General features: G+C 40.8%; 1 protein-coding gene across 1 annotated transcript in view; it reads right to left on the reverse strand.

The window, feature by feature from the left end:
* The window catches only part of LOC127575526 (dynein axonemal heavy chain 8-like), a 443,415-nt gene that overhangs the window by 71,979 nt on the left and 348,266 nt on the right, over positions 1-23,170 (reverse strand). Inside the window, 5 exon segments of the mRNA XM_052025459.1 lie at positions 6,467-6,634; positions 9,915-10,091; positions 15,983-16,086; positions 17,673-17,791; positions 18,695-18,921. Of these exon segments, the coding sequence (XP_051881419.1) occupies positions 6,467-6,634; positions 9,915-10,091; positions 15,983-16,086; positions 17,673-17,791; positions 18,695-18,921 (795 nt within the window).

Genomic DNA, 23,170 nt, shown 5'->3' on the forward strand with positions numbered 1-23,170 from the left:
CACTTTGTTGCTGACCTGTAGAAGGAAACAGGTATTTGTGTGTGGACGACCACGGTTCGGATGCTTTTCGGGGTGAGGAAGTCACTACCGAGTAAACACTGAAGTGTCGTTTGGGTTTCATCGTGGAACATTTGGATTTCGTATGTACTCTCTCTATGTTTTTCTACATCTACATCTTATCTTCAGACAACGGTGGTTGTTGAAGAAGCCCTTGCTCATGTTTCACCTTATGGCTTGCGGAACTGAACTTTAAGAACCATTCCGGAACTGGGAGTTTTGGACTTTGTCACACACACACACGACGAGTTTAGTTTTGGGGTTAACGTTCGAGGTTTAACATTCTTGAATTCTAACATACTAACATTTTTTTTTTACTTTTATTTTACGTATTATCATAAGTAGTGATTAATAAAATAGTTTTTAACACTGAATCATGCTCAGTGTGTTTCTTTTGTTGCTGGTTTGTGACAAAATTGGGGGCTCGTCCGGGATAGTTCCCAAGGTTAACGAGATTCGTCCGGGATCCAACCCAAAAGTTAACGAGTGTCGTCTGGGATCATTCCCCAGATTGACGAGATTTGTTCGGGATTCAATCCAAAGATTTTTGAGGGAGGTCTGATAAATTCTTTTTAATTGGCTTGTGTGTGTGGAAACCAGCAGCAATGGATATTAAGGCATTTTTGGAGTCACCAACCCAAAAGGGATTGGAGGTGGCGAAAAAGGATGATCTGATAAAGATTGCTACAAGGCTAAACCTTACAGAAGTAAAGCAGTCTATGAGAAAGGCAGATATTCAGAGACTGATAGCTGGCCATTATGTGGAAAAGAAGGTGTTTGAGAAGGAAGTGTTAAAACAGTTTCCTGGCAGTGAAATAGCAATTTCTGAGGCACAGGTGCAGCTGGCAAAGATAGAGGCTGAACGAGAACAAACCCAGTTAAAGATAGAAGCTGAACGCGAGCAAACCCAGTTAAAGATAGAAGCTGAACGAGAGGAAAAGAGATTAGAGGCCGAACAAAAGAAATTAGAGACCGAACAAAAGCTAACTCAGATGAAGATAGAGGCTGATCTAGCAATGAAGCAGATGGAATTGAAGAGGATGGAGCTGGATAGTGAGGAGAAGGAGAAACAGAGGCAGCATGAGTTACAAATGAAGCAAGAGAGAGTTTGGAATCTGATTCTGATGATGGTTTTTCAGCCAGCAGGGAGGTTCGATTAGTCCCTCCGTTTGAAGAAGATCAGGTTGATCAGTATTTCCAACATTTTGAAAAGGTTGCTGTGAGTTCAAACTGGCCAAGGAAAGGATGGGCTCTTATGGTACAGAGTGTGATTAAAGGTAAAGCTCAAAAAGCTTATTCTGCTTTGTCTGTTGAGGATGCAGCTGATTATACCAAGGTAAAACAAGCTATTTTGAAGGCCTATGAATTGGTCCCTGAGGCTTATAGACAAAAATTCAGAGACTTGAGGAAATCTGCAGATCAGACTTATATGGAATTTGCCAATGGAAAGAGAATATGTTTTGAACGATGGTGCCCGGCTAAAAATGTAGATGGGGATTATGATAAATTGACAGAATTGATACTAGTGGAAGACTTTAAAAGATGTGTTCCAGCTGAATTAACAACATATTTAAATGAAAAGGCAGTGGAAACTTTACAAGAAACTGCGAGGTTGGCAGATGATTATGCTTTAACCCATAAATCCAAATGGGGACAACCTAAAACCTTTCAAAGGAGTTACAAAGACAATCCAGGTAAACCAGAGATTAAATTGGGAGGTAATCAAAAAGGAAAAGATGAAAAGAAGCCAGGGCTGGAGAAACCTGTTGAGCGTACTTGTTATTACTGTAGGAAACCTGGCCACGTGATATCTAATTGTGCCCTTTTGAAGAAAAAGAAGGAAGCTGGGCCCAATGCTTGCTTTCAGGCAATTAAAAATCAAAAAGGTTTAGGAGATGCTGTTAAAGATCAGTCCTTGCAAGAGGGAAAAGCGGAAAAGTTGGAGGAGGTGAGAAAAGAATTCCGTTCGTATGTATCAGAGGGTTTTGTTTCACTGAATGATGAGTCACCCCAGGTGCCAGTGAAAATTCTTAGAGATACTGGGGCTAGTCAATCTCTCTTGCTGGACAGTGTTTTAAATTTTGGTGAAGAAAGTGACACTGGTGAAGTAAATCTAGTACGAGGCGTTACAGGTGAGACCATGTCTGTCCCTTTTCACAGGGTGATTTTAAAGTCAAAGTTCGTAGAAGGACCAGTCGAGATAGGGATAAGACCTAGTTTGCCAGTGGAAGGAGTTTCTTTGTTATTGGGAAATGACCTTGCAGATGGAGAAAGTGATCCTGTGGTACGGTTAACAACCAAACCAAGGATTGATGAGTCTGAGAATGATCCAGATGTTTACCCATCATGTGCGGTGACTCGAGCTAGAGCTAGAGAATTAGCCAAGACAGACAGTCCGATGCAGTCTGATGTGGTTCCTTGTGACAGTCCTAAACAGGAAGAAAATTATGATGCCTTATCTGAGACTTTTCTGTCTTCACTGGAGGATCAACATCCTTATAGTGAGCCTGAATTTAAAGATTTGTCTTTGTCGAGGAAAGATTTTATGGTGGAACAGACAAAGGACCCTGAGTTGACAGAATTGAAAGAAAAAGCACTCTCATGTGAGGAGATTGAGAAAGTGCCAATTGGATACTATGTCAAAAATTGGAGTGTTAATGAGGAAATGGAGACCTCCCCATGTCCAAAAAAATTTAAAACTCGGTTGGAGAGAGTCTGCCAGCTAGCGAGAGAGAATTTGAAAACTAGCCAGATAAGAATGAAGACATATTTTGATAGACGTGCTCGGCCTAGGACATTCGCAGTGGGGCAAAAGGTGTTGGTATTTTTCCCTAGCCAAAATAATCCCTTGCAAGCTCGTTTTTCTGGACCCTATGTTATTGAATCTCGAGTGACTGATCTAACATATATAATCAAAACACCAGATAGACGCAAGAAAACACAACTCTGTCATGTAAATATGCTAAAACCTTATTATGAGAGGGATTCAGTTGTGGCCTTGGTGGATGGTGTAAAGGTTGTTTCTAGAATGCCTGATGTTGATGTTGAGGAAGGCCAATTTAGACCAAATATTGTTCCATCGAAACTGAAAAACCAAAATATCATGGAGAACCTTGAAACGAAGTTGGACCATTTACAAGTTTCACAAAAACAACAGATGAGAGAATTAATTTTAAAATTTAAAAATTTGTTCCCAGATGTTCCAAACAGAACATCGATAATTACCCATGATGTTGATGTTGGGGATGCAAAACCAATCAAACAACACCCATATCGAATGAATGTGGAAAAAAGTAAACTTGTTGATCAGGAAATAAAATACATGTTGGAAAATGATATTATTAGACATTCTACTTCAAATTGGAGTTCGCCCTGTGTTATTGTACCTAAACCTGATGGAACTGTTAGATTTTGCACAGATTACAGGAAAGTGAATGCTGTAACAAAGTCAGATGCTTACCCTATTCCTAGGGTGGATGATTGCATAGACAGAGTGGGAAAGGCAAAATTTCTTACAAAGATTGACCTATTAAAAGGGTACTGGTGTGTTCCATTAACAGATAGAGGAAGGGAAATTTCAGCCTTTGTAACCCCTTCTGGATTGTATGAATACAATGTTTTGCCATTTGGAATGAAAAATGCTCCGGCAACATTTCAAAGAATGATTAATTCAGTGATTCATGGGTTAAAACATACAGATGCCTACATTGACGACTTAGTGACTGGGAATGATACATGGGAGGATCACATCTCTGCGTTAGAAAGGTTGTTTGAAAGACTTTCCAAGGCTAACCTTACAGTTAACTTGGCTAAAAGTGAATTTGGCCATGCCACTGTAACGTATCTTGGTTATGTTGTAGGTCAAGGCAAGCAAGCTCCTGTTCAGGCAAAAGTTCAAGCAATATCTGAGTTCCCTATTCCCACAGGTACGAGGACTGTTAGAAGATTTTTGGGAATGGTTGGATATTATCGAATATTTTGTAAAAACTTTGCTGATATTGCTCTTCCCCTAACTAATCTTCTGAAGAAGGGAGTAAAGTTTGTTTGGACAGTTTCTTGTCAAGAAGCATTTGAGAAGCTGAAAGCCATTTTATGCTGCCATACGGTGCTCAAAACACCTGACTTTGAAAAGCCATTTTCATTAGCAGTAGAAGTCAGTGATGAAGCTGCAGGAGCTGTGTTGTTGCAGAAGGGTGACCTTGATGATATTGACCATCCTGTAGCTTACTTTTCAAAGAAATTTAATGAGCATCAAAAGAATTATTCCACCATAGAGAAAGAATTACTGTCGCTTGTTTTAGCCTTGCAACATTTCAGTGTATATGTTTGCACCGCTCAGAAACCATTGACTGTGTATACAGATCATAACCCACTGGTGTTTCTGAGCCGAGTCAAAAACAAGAACAGAAGGCTGTTAAACTGGAGTTTAATTTTGCAAGAGTTTGATCTCATGATAACTCACATTAAAGGCAAAGATAATGTGATTGCTGATTGTCTTTCCCGATGTTAAATGGGAAACATGTATCTGTACTAATCTGATAGTCTGTAGTTGTGTAGCATGATAATTATTAACATTACTAACTCTATGCGCGGTTAAAATTTTCTTGGGAAAATTTTTTTTTAGGTGGGAGGTGTTACGGACTCAGTGAAAGTCCCTTTAAGATAGAGAGTGTGTGTGTATGTGTGTGTGGGGCGTGCTTACGTCAATAGAAGATAAAGGACGTAATGACGTTGTTGAAGAGGTCAGAAGAAGAAGAAGAGAGAGAGAGAAGGGAGAGAGACACCAGCCTGCTTGTTTTCTCTATCGATGGATGAGAAACAATAACTGTGTTTGCCACTGAAATCCATGTATGGAAGTTGGAAGTAATCCGGTGGAGTTCACTTTGTTGCTGACCTGTAGAAGGAAACAGGTATTTGTGTGTGGACGACCACGGTTCGGATGCTTTTCGGGGTGAGGAAGTCACTACCGAGTAAACACTGAAGTGTCGTTTGGGTTTCATCGTGGAACATTTGGATTTCGTATGTACTCTCTCTATGTTTTTCTACATCTACATCTTATCTTCAGACAACGGTGGTTGTTGAAGAAGCCCTTGCTCATGTTTCACCTTATGGCTTGCGGAACTGAACTTTAAGAACCATTCCGGAACTGGGAGTTTTGGACTTTGTCACACACACACACGACGAGTTTAGTTTTGGGGTTAACGTTCGAGGTTTAACATTCTTGAATTCTAACATACTAACATTTTTTTTTACTTTTATTTTACGTATTATCATAAGTAGTGATTAATAAAATAGTTTTTAACACTGAATCATGCTCAGTGTGTTTCTTTTGTTGCTGGTTTGTGACACATAGAGCAATAGAGCACGGATACAGGCCCTTCCAAGCTGATCACAATGCTCACCCAGCTAGTCCCAATTTCTTATGTTCAGCCCATATCCCTCTAAGCCCCGCCCTTGCATGTACCTATCCAAGTGCTTCTTAAATGATCCTATTGTACCTGTCTCAACCACTTCCTCTGGCAGCTTGTTCCATATACTCACCACCCTCTGCACGAAGAAGTTGCCCCTCAGGTCCCTTTTAAATCTTTCCCCTCTCACCCTAAATCTATGCCCCCTAGCTTTAGACTTCCTGACCCTGGGGAAAAGATTGTTACCGTCCACCTTTTCTATGCCTCTCACAATTTTAAACATTTCTGTAAGGTTGCACCTCATTCTCTTACATTCCAAAGAATAAAGTATAGATTAATTGTCTCAATAATTTAGATGATAGGACCAAATGTAACATATTCAAGTACGCTGATAAAAAATTCCTTCCCTCCCGTCAGCGCCTATTTACCTTAATTCTTTCCTCTAATTATCGATCAGCCTACTGTTGGAAACAATTTCTCCTCATTGTCCCTTATAGTTTGAATGTCTCATAATGTGAATGGCTGAGGAAAATTAAACTAATGGGAGCAGGAGGATTTAAGATCATTGAAACAAAAAGTAAATATTGCATATGCTAGAAATCTGAAATAAAACACATGCTGAAAATAGTCAGACCAGCAACATCTGTGAAAAAAGAAAAATAAAATTAAGTTTTCAGAACTGACTTCTTCTTTGCTCCTGCATGACTGCTGCAGGAGCTTCCAAATTGATGCAGAAATGAGGTAGATGCAGGTCTGAATTCAGATCCTTTGTCCAACAAAAGGTAGGGGTACCCAGGCAGACACTGGTGCCAATAACAAGGAACGCAAGGAACGTTATTCTCAAGTACAAGTGAGAACAAGGCTCTGCCGATTTTTAAATCAGGATAATGTAATCTCAAAATATCACTGAATGAAAAAAAACTGCCAGGGGCTATTTTTCACTTGTCATTATTAATAGTTCATTTGACAAGATATCACTAAATTAAAATAAAGTGAGATACCTTCAAAGACTCGCCCCAGGAAGGCTTAACACAGGGCCTCTCTGGATCCATGGTAACTGTATCCATTTTCTTTTGGAAGAGAACCAGAACACAATCAAGGATTCTCATTATCAGGTGAGGTGGTTTGGCTAATTTACGCACAGTGGAAATGTCAGCAGGCTTGATAGTCTGGGAAGAGAAATATAATTTGTTCATCATGTAAGCCAGATAAATGCAGACTGTATTCCACTGCATCATTTACACATTAGTCCACCACAAACCTGCATTACACTGTTTTATCTTAAAGGTGTCAGAAATAAATATTTAAACATGAAAAGACGTGTCTTGGCCAGTGGTGGATTTTCTCAGGATTTTGTCTGTAGGAATATGAAGTCCTGACCTTCAATGATTTTAAAAGGATGAGTAGGCATCTTTAGTTAGGCCACAATTACAGTATTGTGTGCAGTCTGGTCGCTGAATTACAGGAAGGATGTCGAGGCTTTGGACAGGGCACAGAAGAGGTTCAGCAGGATGTTGTCTGGATTTGGGAGTATTAGCCATAAGGAGAGTTTGGACAAACTTGGATTGTTTTCACTAGAGATTTGGAGGCTGGGGGGGGGGGGGGGCGACCTGATAGAATATATAAAATTATGAGAAGCTTAGGTTTAAGGTGAGAGGGGCAAGTTTGTTCTATGTTCTACAGGTAGGAGGGATTAGCTATGTTGGCACAACATTATGGGCCGAAGAGCCTGTTCTGTGCTGTACTGTTCTATGTTCTATGTTTAAAGGAGATGAGACTTTTTTTTGACAAAGAGTGGTAGGTGCCTGGAACATGCAGTCAGGGGAGGTGGTGGAAGCAGATACAATAGCAACATTTAAGAGACAGACACACAAACAGGCAGGGAATAGAGCAATATAGACCACGTGCAGGCAGATGGGATTAATTAGCCTGGCACCATGGTCAGTGCAGACATGGTGGGCTGAATGACCTGTTCCTGTGCTGTACTGTTCTATGTTGTGAGATACCTGCCTTCACCACCTCCTCAGGCAGTGCATTCCAAACAATCTATGTATGAAAATATCTCCCCTCAGATCTCTTCTGAGCACCCTATCTCGCACCTTGTACCTCTGCTTTTTTGTTTTAGACAATCCCACCATGGGAAAAGGATTGTTACTATCTACCCTATCTATCCCTGTCATAATTTTGTATTCCTCTGTCAGGTCACTCCTCTGTTCCAGGCAACACAACCCCAGCTTATTCAATCTCTCCTTATAACTGAAATGCCCTAGTCCAGGCAACATCCTGGTGAACCTCCTCTGAGCTCTTTCCAGCTCGATCATTTCCTTCCTATAGTGTGGCAATCAGAACTGCCCTGTTCTTATATTGGCTGATGACTGGTGGCTGATGAAACTAATCTTTCAAACGCCTTCTTAATCACCCTATCTACCTGTGCGGCCACTTTTAGGGATTAATGGACGTATCCCAAGGACCCTCTGTTCATCAACATTCCGGAAGGCCCTGCCTTTTACAGCGTACATCCAACCCTTATTTGATCTTCCAAAATGTGAAACTTCCCACTAATCAGGATTAAATTCTATCTTCCATTGTTCCGCTCAACTTTCCAGCTGATTGATATCCTGCTATAGCCTAAGACAATCCTCCTCCCTGTCTACAACACCACAAATTTTTGAGTCATCTGCAAACTTACTAATCATACCTCCTAGTTCTCATCCATATCATTAATGTATATCACAAACATCAAGAGTCCCAGCACTGATCCTTGAGGTACACCACTAGTCACAGCTTCCAATCAGAAAAGTAATTCTCCACCTCCACCTCCTATTACCAAACCAATTTTGGATGCAGTTCATCAGTTCGTCTTGGATTCCATGGATTCTAATTTTTGGACCAGCTGACCATGTGAGACCTTGTAAAGGCATTACTAATGCCCATGTAGATAACATCTACCAGACTGCTCTCATCAATATGCTTTGTTACCACATCAAAAAATTCAATCAAATTAGTGAGCTAGGATTTTCTACTCACAAAGTTATCCCTAATCAATCTCTCCATTTCCATATGTAAATAAATCCTGTACCTTAAAATTTTTGCCAATAATTTACCTAATACTCATGTTAGACTCACTGGCCTGTAGTTACCTGGCTGATCCCTGCTGTCCTTCTTGAATAAAGGAACCAAATTTGCTATCCTCCACTCATCCGGTGCCTCACCTATGACAATCGAAAATATAAAAATCTCCATCAGGGCCCCACCAGTCCCCTTCCTCACCTACCATGGTATCTCATCAAGCCCAGGGGATTTATCCACCCTTATGTGTTCCAAGACGTTTAACACTTATCTCCTTTTTATTGCTAATTTGCTGTAGAATATCACCGTCCCTCTCTCTGAACTCTCCACCTATCATATTTTTCTCCTTAGTGAATACAAATGAAATGTATTTACTTCCCCAGATTTATGCTGCTATGTACTGGCTTCCTTTGGCTTTCTAGCTATCTCACAGGCAAATCAGATTGGCATGCATAGGCATCCTGGTTGGTATGGATGAGTTGGGCCGAAGGGCCTGTTTCCATGCTGTATAACTCGATGGATCTTTCTTCTCCCCTCTCAGTCCTAATGCAGGGTCTTGAACTGAAACGTCAACTTACACCATTTGCCTCCACAGAAGCTGCTTGACCTGCTGAGTTCTTCCAACTTTCTGTTTTTTGTTTCCTCATTCTGTCTCCTTCTCCCTTTTTTACTTGTCCAGCCTCCCCTTAAATGTATATAATCTATTCACCAAACACATCCTACGTTAGCAAGCTCCAGTCTTTGGGTAAAGACTTTCTTCTAAGTTTCCTCATGGACTTCTTGGTGACGGTCTTATAATGATGGCTTCCAGTTATGCTCTTCAGCACAAGTGGAAATATTTACTCTATACTATCAGAACCTTCTTAAAGATTTCATAATTTTGAAGATTTAATTGAGGTTGCCCCTCAGCACTTTTTTTTCCAAGACCAAACAGTCTATTCATCTGTTCTGATATACGTACCCTCACACCTTCAGTATTATCTTCTCACTTGTCAAGTGTAGCCTAATCAAGGTTCAATACAGGCTTCCCATTACTTCACAACTTTTACTTAATTACTAACAAAACTTTTTTTATAATTTCTTGTTTTCAGGTTTTGTAATTTATAGGTCTGGATCATAATTTAATTAATTACTATTATTTTAAAATATTTCAAATATGGGGTAGTTTGGCTTTGAAATTTCACGACAAAGTGAGAGCATCAGGAGAAAATTTTAATTTCTGATGTGATGCAAATTAGTATTTATCAATCATTACCTGCATGAGTGACTGTTTACTTAATGAAGGCCACGGGAATTTGCTTTGTTTCATTTGTAAACAAAAGTATCTAAGAAGATTTCTGTTATCCCTCCTGTATCAGTTCACCAAAGTACTGTACTCACATTCAGAGCTGCTTCTGCAGCTTCTAGTGCAGGCTTTGCAGCTAGTAATTTGTCCTCTGCAAAGGTTTTTTCCACTGCTATTTCATCCACAATCTTCTGGGCTTTATTTTTCACTATTAAGACTTCATTCTTAACCTTCTCTGCTGCTTGTGCACTCTCTGTCACCTCTCCTAACACCTGCAGGATATCATATGGGTAATTCAGTTAATGATATTTTGAAATAAGAATATAGAAACAAGAGTAAACTTTTTAGCCCCTCGAGCCTGAAGAGCCTTTAGTGAGATATTGACATTGTTTTCTTAATACTTTTGATTATCAAAAACCTATCAATCTCAGTTTTAAAAATTAACAATTAATCTAGCAACAATTGCAACTAGCAGAAAGAAAATGACCCAAATTTCTTTTATCCTCTGCTAAGGAAGTGCTTCCTAACTGCAATTCTGAAAGGCCTGTGTTGTGGGAGTTCAGTCACTCTCCACACTCTGAAATAAATACACTTTTAGAGACTTACTTACTGGTTTATTTGAGCCTATGCAAGAAAGTCACCGGGATACAGTGTTTCAGGATGACTTAAGAATTACAATGAAGAATTACAAAGATAGAGCCTCTTAAATGCCTCTATTGCACCTGCCTCCACCACACCCCTGGCAGCACATTCTGGGCACCCCCCAACACTCTCTGTGTAAAAAACCTGACCCGCACATCTCCTTTGAACTTTCCCCCTCTCACTTTAAATGCATGCCCTTGAGTATGAGACATTTCGACCCTGGGAAAAGGATACCAGCAGTCTACTCTATCTGTGCCTCTCATAATTTTATAAACTTCTGTCAGGTCTCCTCTCAGCCTCTGTCGCTCCAGAAAAAACAACTCTAGTTTGTCCAACCTCTCCTTATAGCACATGCCCTCTAATCCAGGCAGCATGCTGGTAAACCTCTTCTGCACCCTCTCCAAAGCCTCCACATCCTTCCTGTAAAGGAGTGACCAGAAATGAATCTTAAGAAAACCTTCCTTTGATTCAACCAACCAATCAATCAATTGATACTAATTTTTTACTCAATAGGTTTGTTATTTGTGACCACACTTCCTTTCATGACATCTGTGTTTACAAACCTATTACATCATCCTGTATTACTGCAGAGGATAATTCCTTTAGGAACAAGCCTATGGCCCTTTTACCTCTTTTACATCTTATAGATTTTCCATACACTGTTTAGCACTAACATGTCAATTAAATCTTTCTCATGTATCTCTATCTGTATTTATTATTTTTAAGAGAACATTCCAGTGGGCTCCCAACCATGCTACTCAATTACAGAAACCAGATTTAACCAGATTTTTATAAGACATGTTTTCTGTTACAACATGTTTTACCAGCTGCATCAATATCCCATACATCATAAAAATATAATTTTATATCTGGATCTAATTTATTAGCCTATGCCTTAGGTTCTTTCCAATCAGCAGATAATTTACACTCTATTTATCCTTGCAGTGCCTCTAAATATCTTGAAGCCTTCCCTTAAATACTACATTCCAGGAAATACTGGCTTAGCTTAGATAATCACTCCTTTAAACTTAACCCTTGAAATTTAGATTTCATTTTGGTAAATCCATGCTGGGGTCTCTCTGTCCTTCCTAAGTAGTGGTACCCAGAGGTGCTCACAGCGTTCCAGGTGTTTTTTTATCAAGACTTTCCATAACTGTAGCATGAGTTTCATCACATGTGTGCACTCCACTGGCCTTTTGATTATTTTCTACACCTGTTCCTAACATTTTAATCATCCATATAAGTGGGCCCCCAAACTTCTTGTGGCCTCATCTGCTTCTAGCTTTACATCATTCTATTCAGAATATTCTATGCTTTTTAGATCCAGAGTGGATGACCACACCTTTGCCTATGCTGAAAACCATTTGCCATAATTTTGCACATTTACTCAATCTATTAATATCTCTTTGTAATTTAATGTTGCCTTTATACTGCCTACATCCCTGTCTATTTTTGTTCATTGGCAAACCTAGCTATGTTAGAAAAAGCACCCAGGTTTGATCCTGACTTGAGTGCTGTCTTTGTGGAACTTGCATGTTCTCGCCATGACTGCCCAGGTGCACCAGCTTCCTCCCACATCTCAAAGATATGCTGATTATTAAATGACAGCAGGTGGGTGGAAGGAGAATTGTGGTGTTAATGGGCATGGGTGAGAGAATGGAAATAACAGGGAGGAATAGGATTGATGGGATTGCATTCTGAGGGTTGGCATAGATCATGGGCTGAATGGCCTCCTGCACTGTAAGGAAATATGAAGTAAGATATCTTTATTAGTCACATGTACATCGAAACACACAGTGAAATGCACCTTTTGCATAGAGTATTCGGGGGTGGGGGGGGGGGAGCCCACAAGTGTTGCCACACTTCTGGTGCCAACATAGCATGCCCACAACTTCCTAACCCGTACATCTTTGGAATGTGGGAGGAAATGATGTGACTTATATTTGAACTGATTACATGGGGTCTGGAGTCATAATATGTAAGTGCCCAAGAATTAGGAGCATGAGTAGGCCAACTGACCCTTCAAGACCATTTCACCATTTATTACTGACCTTCCAACTCAGCATTTTTCTGCACTGTCCTCATATCCCGATTCCCTTACTATCTGGAAATCACTGTTTTGAATGAATACAACGAAGGAGTCTACACAGTCCTTTGGGATAGAGAATTCTAAAAATTCACCATACCCAAGGTAAACAAATTTAACCTCATTTCAATCCTAAATGGCTTCCTCCTTATTCTGAGACTGTGACCCTGGTTCCAGCCTCCTCAATGAGGGTAAACACCAGGTTCCTTTGAACATCACGCATTTCCCAATCTGTCACTATTTAAAAAGCACTACGCTTTTCTGTTTAGTGCAATGAAGAAAAAAAACCTAAAATTTTTCCACATTACATTCCATCTGCCATGTTCTTGCCCACTCACTTTGTTTGTCTATATTCCTTTGAATCCTCTTTGCATCCTCCTCCCTACTCAAAATCCCATTAGTTTTGTATCATCAGCAAACTTGAAAATATGGCATTCAATTGGTATCAGTTGAGAAAAGCTCAAGCCCTAGCATCGACTCCAGTGGCAACTGGTGCAGATAGTACAGCTGCTGCCTCACAGCTCCAGTGAACCAAGCTCAACTGTGACCTCCAGTGCCGTCTCTAGGGAGATTGCACATTCTCTCTGTAACTGTGAGTTTCCTCCAGGTGCTCTGCTTTCCTCCCACTTCTCAAAAATGGCCAATGTAAATTTCCTCTAGTGCTTTGGCGAGCAGCAGAATCAGTGGGGGTGGGGAGGACTACAGTTATAGAGATACAGCATGGAATAAACCCCCCAGCCCATTGAATCCATACTGACAATCAATTACCATTTACACGAATCCTACATTTATCCCATTGTTTATTCCCCCCACATTGTCATCAATTCCCCCCAGCCATCAACACACGAGGGCAATTTACAGTGGCCAAATAACCTTTGGGATATGGGAGGAAACTGGATTACTCTGAAGAAACACACATGGTCACAGGGAGAACTCCATGCAGACAGCAGTGGAGGTCAGGCTCTACTGTGCCACCCACGACTGATGAGAACGAGGGGAAAATAAAGGTTAGGGTAGTATTAGTGTAAGAATGAGTGCTTGATCATTGGCGCAGACTTGGTGGACTGAAGTGCCTGTTTCTGCACTCTCTCTCCAACATACTATGACTCTGGCATTCTGGGCATCAATAGACACACAATCAGCTAACTGCTGAAACAAGTGTATTTCAACAGAAAATCTAAACTGACGTGAACTGTATAAATAGATGGTTTGTCTTGGTGTGTAAGTGTTCAATGCCTCACTCAGCCTGAATCAAGGCTGAAAAGTTGTTGAATAAAATTCAAGCCACAACTAGAATTGACTAAACAGTTTGACTATATTCACACAAAACCTTGGACATTGACATACAAAATAGAACAACTATCTGTGAGTAAATTAAAGGAATGCAACAATATAAATGGCAAGATAAATGATATATTGTTATCATATATATTAAGGTAAGGAGTAAATAGAGATAGTCAGCATAGTTTTGTGTGCGGGAAATCATTTGATTGAGTTTTTTTTGAAGAGGTGAGCCAGAGGGCAGGGTGGCAGATATTGGCTACATGGACTTTAGGAAGGCTTTTGACAAGGTCCCGCATGGGAGACGGGTCCATGGTGAGATCACATGGGATTCAGAGTGAGCTAGTCATCTGGATACAAAATTGGCTTGGTGGAAGAAGTCAGAAGGTGGTAGTTGAGGATTGTTTTTCAGATTGGAGGCCTGTGGCCAGTGTGTGCCGCAGGAATCGATGCTGGGTTCCTTGTTATTTGTTATAAATATTACTGATTTGAATGAAAATGTAGGTGGCATGATCAGTAAATTTGTGGATGACATCAAAATTGGTGATGTGGTACACAGTGAAATAGAACATGGAACATTACAGCACAGCACAGGCCCTTCAGCCCACAATGTTGTGCTGACATTTTATCCTGCTCTAAGATCTATCTAACCCTTCCCTCTCACATAGCCCTCCATATCTCTATCATTCATGTGTCTATCTAAGAGTCTCTTAAATGTCCCTAAGGTATCTGCCCCCACAACTTCTGCCGGCAGTGCGTTCCACGCACCCACCACTCTCTGTGTAAAGAACTTACTCCTGACATCCCCCTTATATCTTCCTCCAATAACCTTAAAATTAAGCCCCCTCGTGTTAGCCATTGTCGCCCTAGGAAAAAGTCTCTGGCCGTCCACTTTATCTATGCCTCTTATCATCTTGTACACCTCTCTCAAGTCACCTCTCATCCTCCTTCTCTCCAAAGAGAAAAGCCCTAGCTCACTCCACCTATCCTCATAAGACATGCTCTCCAATCCAGGCAGCATCCTGCTAAATCTGCTCTGCACCCTCTCTAAAGCTTCCACATCCTTCCTATAATGAGGCAACCAGAACTGAACACAATACTCCAAGTGTGGTCTAACCAGAGTTCTACAGAGCTGCAACATCGCCTCGCGGCTCTTGACAATAGGTTGTCTAAGGTTACAAGAGGATCTAGATCAACTGGGAAAGTGGGCCAAGGGATGGCAGATGGAATGTAGCTCAGACAAGTACAAGGTGATGCATTTTGGGAGGTTAAAACCAGGTCAGGACTTGCACAGTTAATGACATGGCCCTGAGGATCGTTGTAGAATAGAGAGACCTAGGGGTACAAGTACATAAGTTTCCTGAAAGTGGTGACACAGGTAGGCAGGTGGTGAAGAAAGCATGTGGCGCGCTTGCCTTCATCAGACGGGGTATTGAGTACATGAATTGGGACATCCTGTTACAGCTGTTCAAGACATTGGTGAGACCACACCTGCAATATTGCGTGCATTACTATAGGAAGAACGTGAGTTAAGCTAGGGAGGGTGCAGAATAGTTTCACAAGGACGTTGCTGGGACTGGAGGGCTTGAGTTATAATGAGAGACTGGATAGGCTGGGACAATTTTTCCTGGAGCACAGGAGAGGTGACCTTTTAGAGGTTTATAAAATCATGAGGAGCATAGATAAGGTGGAGGATCACAGTTTATTTCCCAGGCCAGGGGACTAAAAATAGAGGGCATAGGTTTAGGGTGAGAGGGAAAAGATTTAAAGGGGATCTATGGGGAATTTTTTTCACACAGAGGGTGGTGGGTTTATAGAATGAGCTGTCAGAGGAAGTTGTACAGGCAGGGTAAAATTACAACATCTAAAATACATTTAGACAGATTGATTGATAGGAAAGGATTAGAAGGATATGTACCAAATACATGCAAATGGGACCAGCTCAGGAAAGCACCTTGGTTGGCATGGCTGAGTTGGGCCAAAGGGCCCGTTTCTGTGCTGTATAACTTTCTGACTATATTATTTTATGATATTAAACTTAACATTTCTTTTACTTCAAGATCTAAAAATCTTTTCACCATAAGGGTTATCTGACTTGCCTGCCACTGATTGAGTTTCAAAATAGGCCTTTTTAAATGTGAATTTGACACGAACCTTATCAGCATTATGAGATGCCACTGCCAGTTCCTTTTCTTTCCCTGCTAGTTCTTTAGCGAGAAGAGCCACCGATTCAGTTGCTTCCAAAAGCTTTGAGAGACCTGTAATAGTTTGAAATTCAAAGAATCTGCTGATGTTGGAAATTTGAAATAAAAAAGAAAAATGCTGGAAATAGTCAGCAATTCAGGCAGCATCTGTGGAAATTGTGGAATGAGAAACAGAGTTAACACTTCAGGTCAAAGACCTTTCATCTGCTGAAGAGTCTCTGAACTGAAATGTTAACTCTGTTTCTCTTTCCACAGATGCTGCCTGACCTGCTGAATGTTTTCAGTAATAATGTGTCTCATTTGGTTAAAAGTTGATGTATCTTACAGAAGTATTTATTATTAAAATGAAGGTGTACCAAGGAAATGTTTGTTGCACAGTGACAATACTAGAAAACCCAAAATGATTAACAGCACAAAGTCTACTTTTCACTTCCATTGCAAAAAAGTTGGTACAAAGGTAAATAAGTTTCGCTGCATCTCCATAGCAATTTGATGCCGCATCTGGAGAACTGAAAGCAGCTTGTCTCTTATTTAAGGAAGATTATACTTGGAGGCAATGCAGTGAAGGCTCACTAGATTGATTTTTGGCATGAGAGGGTATGTCTTATATGCAGGTAGATTGGTCCCATGTAAGAAGTAATCTTACAGAGACATATAAGATACTCAGGCATAGATGTTGTGAGGATATTTCTCCTTGGGAGTTTAGAACCAGGGATAATAGTCTGAAGATAAGGACTGAACTACTTGACTGAGAAGAGGAGGAATTTATTCTCAGAGGGCTGTAACCTTTGAAACTCTTTACTGCAGTGGACTGTGAATTCTGAGTCATTATTTCTATTACTTCTATATTATCTATTATTATCAATACATTTCAGAAAATATCTTAGCAAAATTTCTTGAATATGTAAGTTAGAATTCAGTATCACGTGACACAGAGGTGATCTGGTAAGATTGTTTGGCTTATTTATTCACTTATTTGTGTTGTTATGTTACATAATTTCTGGTTTCTTGTTACTTAAAATATGTTGATCAAGGATTAGATTGACAGATATTTGAACTAGATATTTGGATGATGTTTGGGAGATCAGGCTGGAAATGGAATTTTGTATCCAGTTCACTATTCAGATATGCATTGCCTCTTAAAGGGGTGGGGAGTGGGGGTAATATGGCTGCAGGGAGCCACACACAGCTTGGAAAACAAATAGATAAAGGAACAAGTGCTTGAGCACAAAGGTCTTCTGAAACTTCACTGGAGATTTTAGTAGTGAAGAGGAATAATGGTAATTATTTCCTGAACTCAGTCCCGACTGTCTAATCCTGGAGCCGAAAGCTCTCTAGGCATGAGCAGTGCAAGGGCTGAAAAAAAAATTAACAATTTAAGTGGAGATGTTAAGGAAAAAGGTCTGTCTCAGAAATTCCTACTGTTGTATAGTTACTGCCTCTAATTATCAGCTGACAACGCTCATAAAGTTCCCTTCTTTCATTATCTGCACCTCCTGCAATCACACCAAGATATTCATTGCAACTCCTCCTCATACTTGGAGTCACATCACTGTTACACCATGTATAGTAAATTCCTAATTCATACCACACTGTTGCACAAAGGTTCAAAAGTTTCATAAATTTGACCATGGACTCACCCAGTTGCATGTGCTCTGCCAGATCATCAATGTTTGCATATTTTTCTGTGTAAACAGATTTGTAGCTATTTATAAAGGCGAGATAAGATTTTGGGGTTATATGTGCTCTCCGCCGATATCTGGAAATTACAGAAACTATGTTTTTATTCAATATACACATAATACATTTTAGTAATGAAACATTTGAGAGCAGTATCACATAAAAGAAATCTCACATGGGATATATTTCTGTTACTTCTATATTATCTATTATTATCAATTTGTTTCAGAAAATATTTTAGCAAAATTGCTTGCATATGTAGGTTAGAATTCAGTATCACGTGACGCAGAGAGGTGATCTTGTAAAATCGTTTGGCTTATTTATTCACCTATTTATGTTCTTATGTTACACAATTCCTGGTTTCTTGTTACTTAAAAATATGTTGATTTCTGTTTCTTATGTCTAAGGTGGATGATGTTGATGTTCTCCCATATATAACAGCATGAACCACAATTTTGTTTGGTAGAGAAATAAAGGACTGCAGATGCTGGAATCTAGATGAAAAACACGATGATGCTGGAGGAGCTCAGCAGGCCAGGCAGCATCCGTGGAGAAAAGCAGGCAGTCAACGTTTCAGGTCAGGACCCTTCTTCAGGACTGAAGGTAGGAAAAAGGAGAAGCCCAATATATAGGAGGGAAAAGCAGAGCAGTGATAGGTAGACAAAAGAGGGGAGGCGGGTGGACACAAGGTGGTGATAAGTAGATGCAGGTAAGAGATAGTGATAGTCTTTTGGTAGCTTCATCTTCCTTGTGTGACACAGAGATTTCTTCTCAGAAACAACCTTTACAGCTTCTACCTCATGGGCAAAAATTGGTAATTTCAGGTTATCACATATACTCTTGTGATAACATATTTGTAAAGCTTAGTTTAGATTTCACCATTTTTAAACACAATAATTAGATTAATCCAATCGACCAGCCTTGGTTTCAATTGCTTTTCAATATCATCAACAAATCATTCAGGTTCCAATTTAGAACATACCTCTGAAAATAATCTTCACAGGTTTGATAGACCCTGTCATGAAAGACACCCATTGTTAACACCAGTTGGTCTTTAACCTCCTCTGAGCAAGCAATGCGAAAACCAGAAAGAAAGTGGCTAGAGACTGCAACCAGTGCCTGTCTGGGCCAACGACTGAACCAGTCTATTGTGCAACCTGAAATCAGGCCAGGGAACTTCAGGGCACGAGATCGAAACTTTTCACCAACCTAATAGCAAAACAAAGCAATAGTTGTCTGAGGTATATGCACACTAAACACATGCCCTTCAGTAATGCATAAAGTAAAAGGAAAAGGATGTAGGAAATCGGAAACATAAACAGAAAATGGCATATTCAGCAAATTAGCTTGTAGTGGACAATTACGAGAAAGAACCAGGGGGCCTACATTTAAAGCAACACACACAAAATGCTGGAGGAACTCAGCAGGTCAGGCAGCATCTATGGAGGGAAATAAACAGTCGACGTTTCTGGTCAACTGTCTTCATCAGGACTGGAAAGGAAGAGGGCAGAAGATGGAATAAGAAGGTCAGGGGAGAGGGAGGAGTACATGCAGGCAGGTGATAGGTGAGTCCAGGTGAGAGGGGGAAGGTAGGAGGGTGGGGGTGCGGGAGGGGAAGAAGTAAGAAGCTGAGAAGTGATAGGTAGGCCTGAAGGAGAAGGAATCTGGTAGGGGAGGGCAGTGGGCCTTGGAATAAAGGGAAGGAAGTAGGGAATAGATGAGGGTGGGGGAAGGGATGGACAGGTCATGATGGCAAGGAAAGAGAAGGGGGAAAGGGGCCACAGAAATAAAAGGAAAGAAAAGGTGGGGGAAGAAGAGGGGAGGGGTTTCTGAAACAAAAATCCTGTTTGCTTCACTCATTTCCCAATCTGCTGTAAACAGAGCTTAATATAGGAGTATATAGAAGTATACTTAATATAACTGGAAGAATGCCCAGCACTGCCATTTTGTGGGAATATTCCAGCTGAGTCTGTCATAACTCACACAATGGAACATCCATGGAATATCCACCACTAAATATTTTTTAAAGGGATAATTAATAGGTTGGTTGCTGGCTCTGGTCATTTTTATAGTTCTGCACCTTGTTGCATTCTGTATGTTTCAATCTTCAAAATTCTTTCTGAGCGCTGTGTCAGATCTTGAAGTATATTTTTCTGGTATTAAGAGTAATTGTGTAAAAATAAGGGTTTTCTTTTTTCTCAGAGGGTCATGTCAATAGAATTCTCTTCTTCTAAGTACAGCAGAAGCAGATTCCTTGAATATGTTAAGGCAGAGTTAGATAGATTCTTAAAAATCAAAATAAAACTGCAGATCCTGGTAATCTAAAATAAAAACAGAAAATGCTGGAAATACTCAGTAGGTCAGGATGCATCTGTGGGAAGAAAAACAGGTTGAAAATCCTTCACTGGTTCTGGTGAATGGCTCTGATGAATGGTCTGCCACCTGAAATGTTAACCGTTTCTCTTTCCACAGACTTTGCCTGACCTGTTGAGTTTTCTAGCTTTTCTGTTTTCATTTCACAGTCATCAGTAGGAGAAGTGTGCCCAGCTGCAGTTCTTCTCAGACTGCATGGAACGGTTGGACTCACTGAGGAACATACAGGAGGCAGAAAGTACCATAGATAGGAGTTTCAGGGAAGTGGTCACACTGTAGGTTCAGCCAGATAGATGAGCGACAACCAGAAGTGGCAGGCAGGTACTGCAGGAGTCTCCTGTGGCTATTCCCCTCTCTAATAGGCATATTGTTTTGGAAACCTTTTGGGGGCGGCAGAGGGGGGAAGGAGAATGGTCTCTCAGGAACAAGCAACAGGAGTAGGCAGATCAGTGGCACCACAATTGGCTCTATTGTACAGAAGGGAAGCTCAAGGTCTAGGCAAGTAGATTTAGGTAGCCAGGAGCAAATATGCAGGAAAATCACAGATAGCTGTATAAATTATAGGGTTGTAATTGTAGGTGATTTTAATTTCCCTAATGTTGACTGGGACTACCACAGTGCAAAGGGATTAGATGGGGCAGAATTTGTTAAGTGTGACCAGGAGAGTTTTCTCAAGCATTATGTAGGTGGCCCTACTAGAGAAGGGGTAAGATTCAACCTCATATTGGGAAATGAGGCAGGGCAAATGACTGAAATGTCAGTAGGGGAGCACTTTGGATGATTGACAATAATTCTATTAGTTTTAAAATAGTAATGGAAAAAGATAGGAAGTCCTGAATTGGGGGAATGCAAATTTTGATGGCATTAGACAAGAACTTGCAAAGGTTGATTTGGAGAGGCTGTTTGCAGGTAAAGTGACGTCTGGCAAGTGGAAGGCTTTTAAAGGTGAGATAAGGAGAGTTCAGTGCTAACGTTTCCTGTTGGATTAAAGGGCAAGGCTGGCAGGATTAAGGAACCTTGGTTGACAAGGGATATTGAAGCTCTAGTCAAGAAAAAGAAGGTGGCATATGTCAGATATAAGCAGCTAGGATCAAGCAAATCCCTTGAGGAGAATAAGGGATATAGAACTACACTTAAGAAAATCAAGAGGGCAAAAAAGGGGATATGAGACATCCTTGGAAGGAAAGGTAAAGGAGAATCCTAAGAGATTCCTAAGTATATTAAGAGGGAAGGGTAACTAGGGAGAGAATAGGTCCCCTTAAGGATCAATGTGGTCGATTACATGTGGAGCAACAGGAGATGGGCGTGATCTTAAATGAATACTTCTCATCTGTATTTACCGTGGAGAAGTTCATAGAAGTGAGGGAATTCAGAGAATGGTGATGTCCTGAAACATATTGTTATTACTAAGAGGGGGTGTTGGAGGCCTTGAGGCACACAAAGGTGGATGAATCCCTGGGGCCTGAACAAGTGTATCCAAGGACTTTTTGGGAAGCAAGGGAAGAAATTACTGGCGCCCTGGCAGAGATTTTTATATCTTCCTTAGCCACCGGTGAGGTACCAGAAGACTGCAGGGTAGTTAATGTTGTGACTTTATATAAGGACAAGGCTAGGGAACTACAGGCTGGTGAGGCGGACATCAGTGGTGGGAAAGTTACTGGAAGGGAGTCTAAGAGACAGGACCTATCATTTGGAAAGACAAGGACTGATTAGGGATAGTCAGCTTGGCTTTATGCATGGGAAATTGTCTCTCATAAATTTAATTGAGTTTTTTGAAGAGGTGACCAAGAGGATTGACTAGGTCTACATGGAATTTACCAAGGCTTTTGACAAGGTCCAGCATGGTAGACTGGGCCGGGAGGTGATATCACTTGGGATCCAGAGTAAGCTAGTCAAGTAGAAACAAAATGGCTTGGTAGAGGAGTGAGAGGATAGTAGTGGAGGGTTTTTTTTCAATTGGAGGCCTGTGATCAATGGTGTGCTACAGGGATCGATGCTGGGTCCCTGTTGTTTGTCATCTACATTAACAATATGGATGAGAAAGCAGGTGGCATGATTAGCTAGTTTGTGGAAGACTCCAAAATTGGTGAAGAGTGAAGAAGGTTGTCTTGATCAACTGGGAAAATGGGCAAAGGAATGGCAGATGGAATTTAACTCAGACAAGTGCAAAATGATGCACTTTGGGAAGTTAAAGCAGGTCAGGACTTACACAGTAAATGACAGGGCTATGGGCAGTGTTGTAGAATGGAGAGACCTAGGGGTTATTACATAGTTCCCTGAAAGTGATGAGGGTGGTGAAGAAGCCATATGGCATGCTTGCCTTCATCAGAAGGGGCATTGAGTACAAGAGATAGGACACTGTTTTACAGCTGTATAGGATATTGGCGAGAGCACACCTGGAATATTGTGTGCAGTTCTGGTCACCATCATATACGAAGGATGTGATTACGGTAGAAAGCGTGCAGAAAAGATCCAGAAGGAAATGACAAAGGATGATGTGCTGTATGCGGAGGCTGATGGGGTGAAAGGTGAGGAATAGGGGAACTCTATCTCTGTTCTGTCTGGAGGGAGGTGGGGTGAGAGTGGAAGTCCAAGAAATAGAGGAAATGAGAGAAGGGGCTCCAGCAACCATGGGAGAAGGGAAGTTACATTTTCTGAAGGAGGACATTTCAGATGTCCTGGAATGGAAGGCCTCATCTTGAGACACTTCTCTCCCTTCTAGATCTCTCTGTCTCCATCTCAGGAGACAAACTATCCACTGGCATTTACTATAAACCCACTGACTTCCACAGCTATCTAAACTAAACCTCTTCCCACCCTGATTCTTGGAAGGATGTCATCCCTTTCTCCCAATTGCCTTGAACCTTGAGGACTTCCTGGGCCTCCAAGGCACATGATCCCTCCTCCGATGTTGACTGTGTCTGAGAAATAGGCGTCCTTCTCCTGTGACTGGCTAGCCATGGAAATGGTTGCTTTAATTGTTCCACAGTTGATTTCAAAAAAGTTGTTGGCAGAAAACATTCCCCTTTAAAAGGTATAGGCATGACTTAATCAGCACAGTTAATATTCAGGCGATGTGAGGGAT

This window comes from Pristis pectinata, chromosome 10, assembly GCF_009764475.1.
Source record: "Pristis pectinata isolate sPriPec2 chromosome 10, sPriPec2.1.pri, whole genome shotgun sequence".
In the NCBI taxonomy this organism is placed as follows: domain Eukaryota; kingdom Metazoa; phylum Chordata; class Chondrichthyes; order Rhinopristiformes; family Pristidae; genus Pristis; species Pristis pectinata.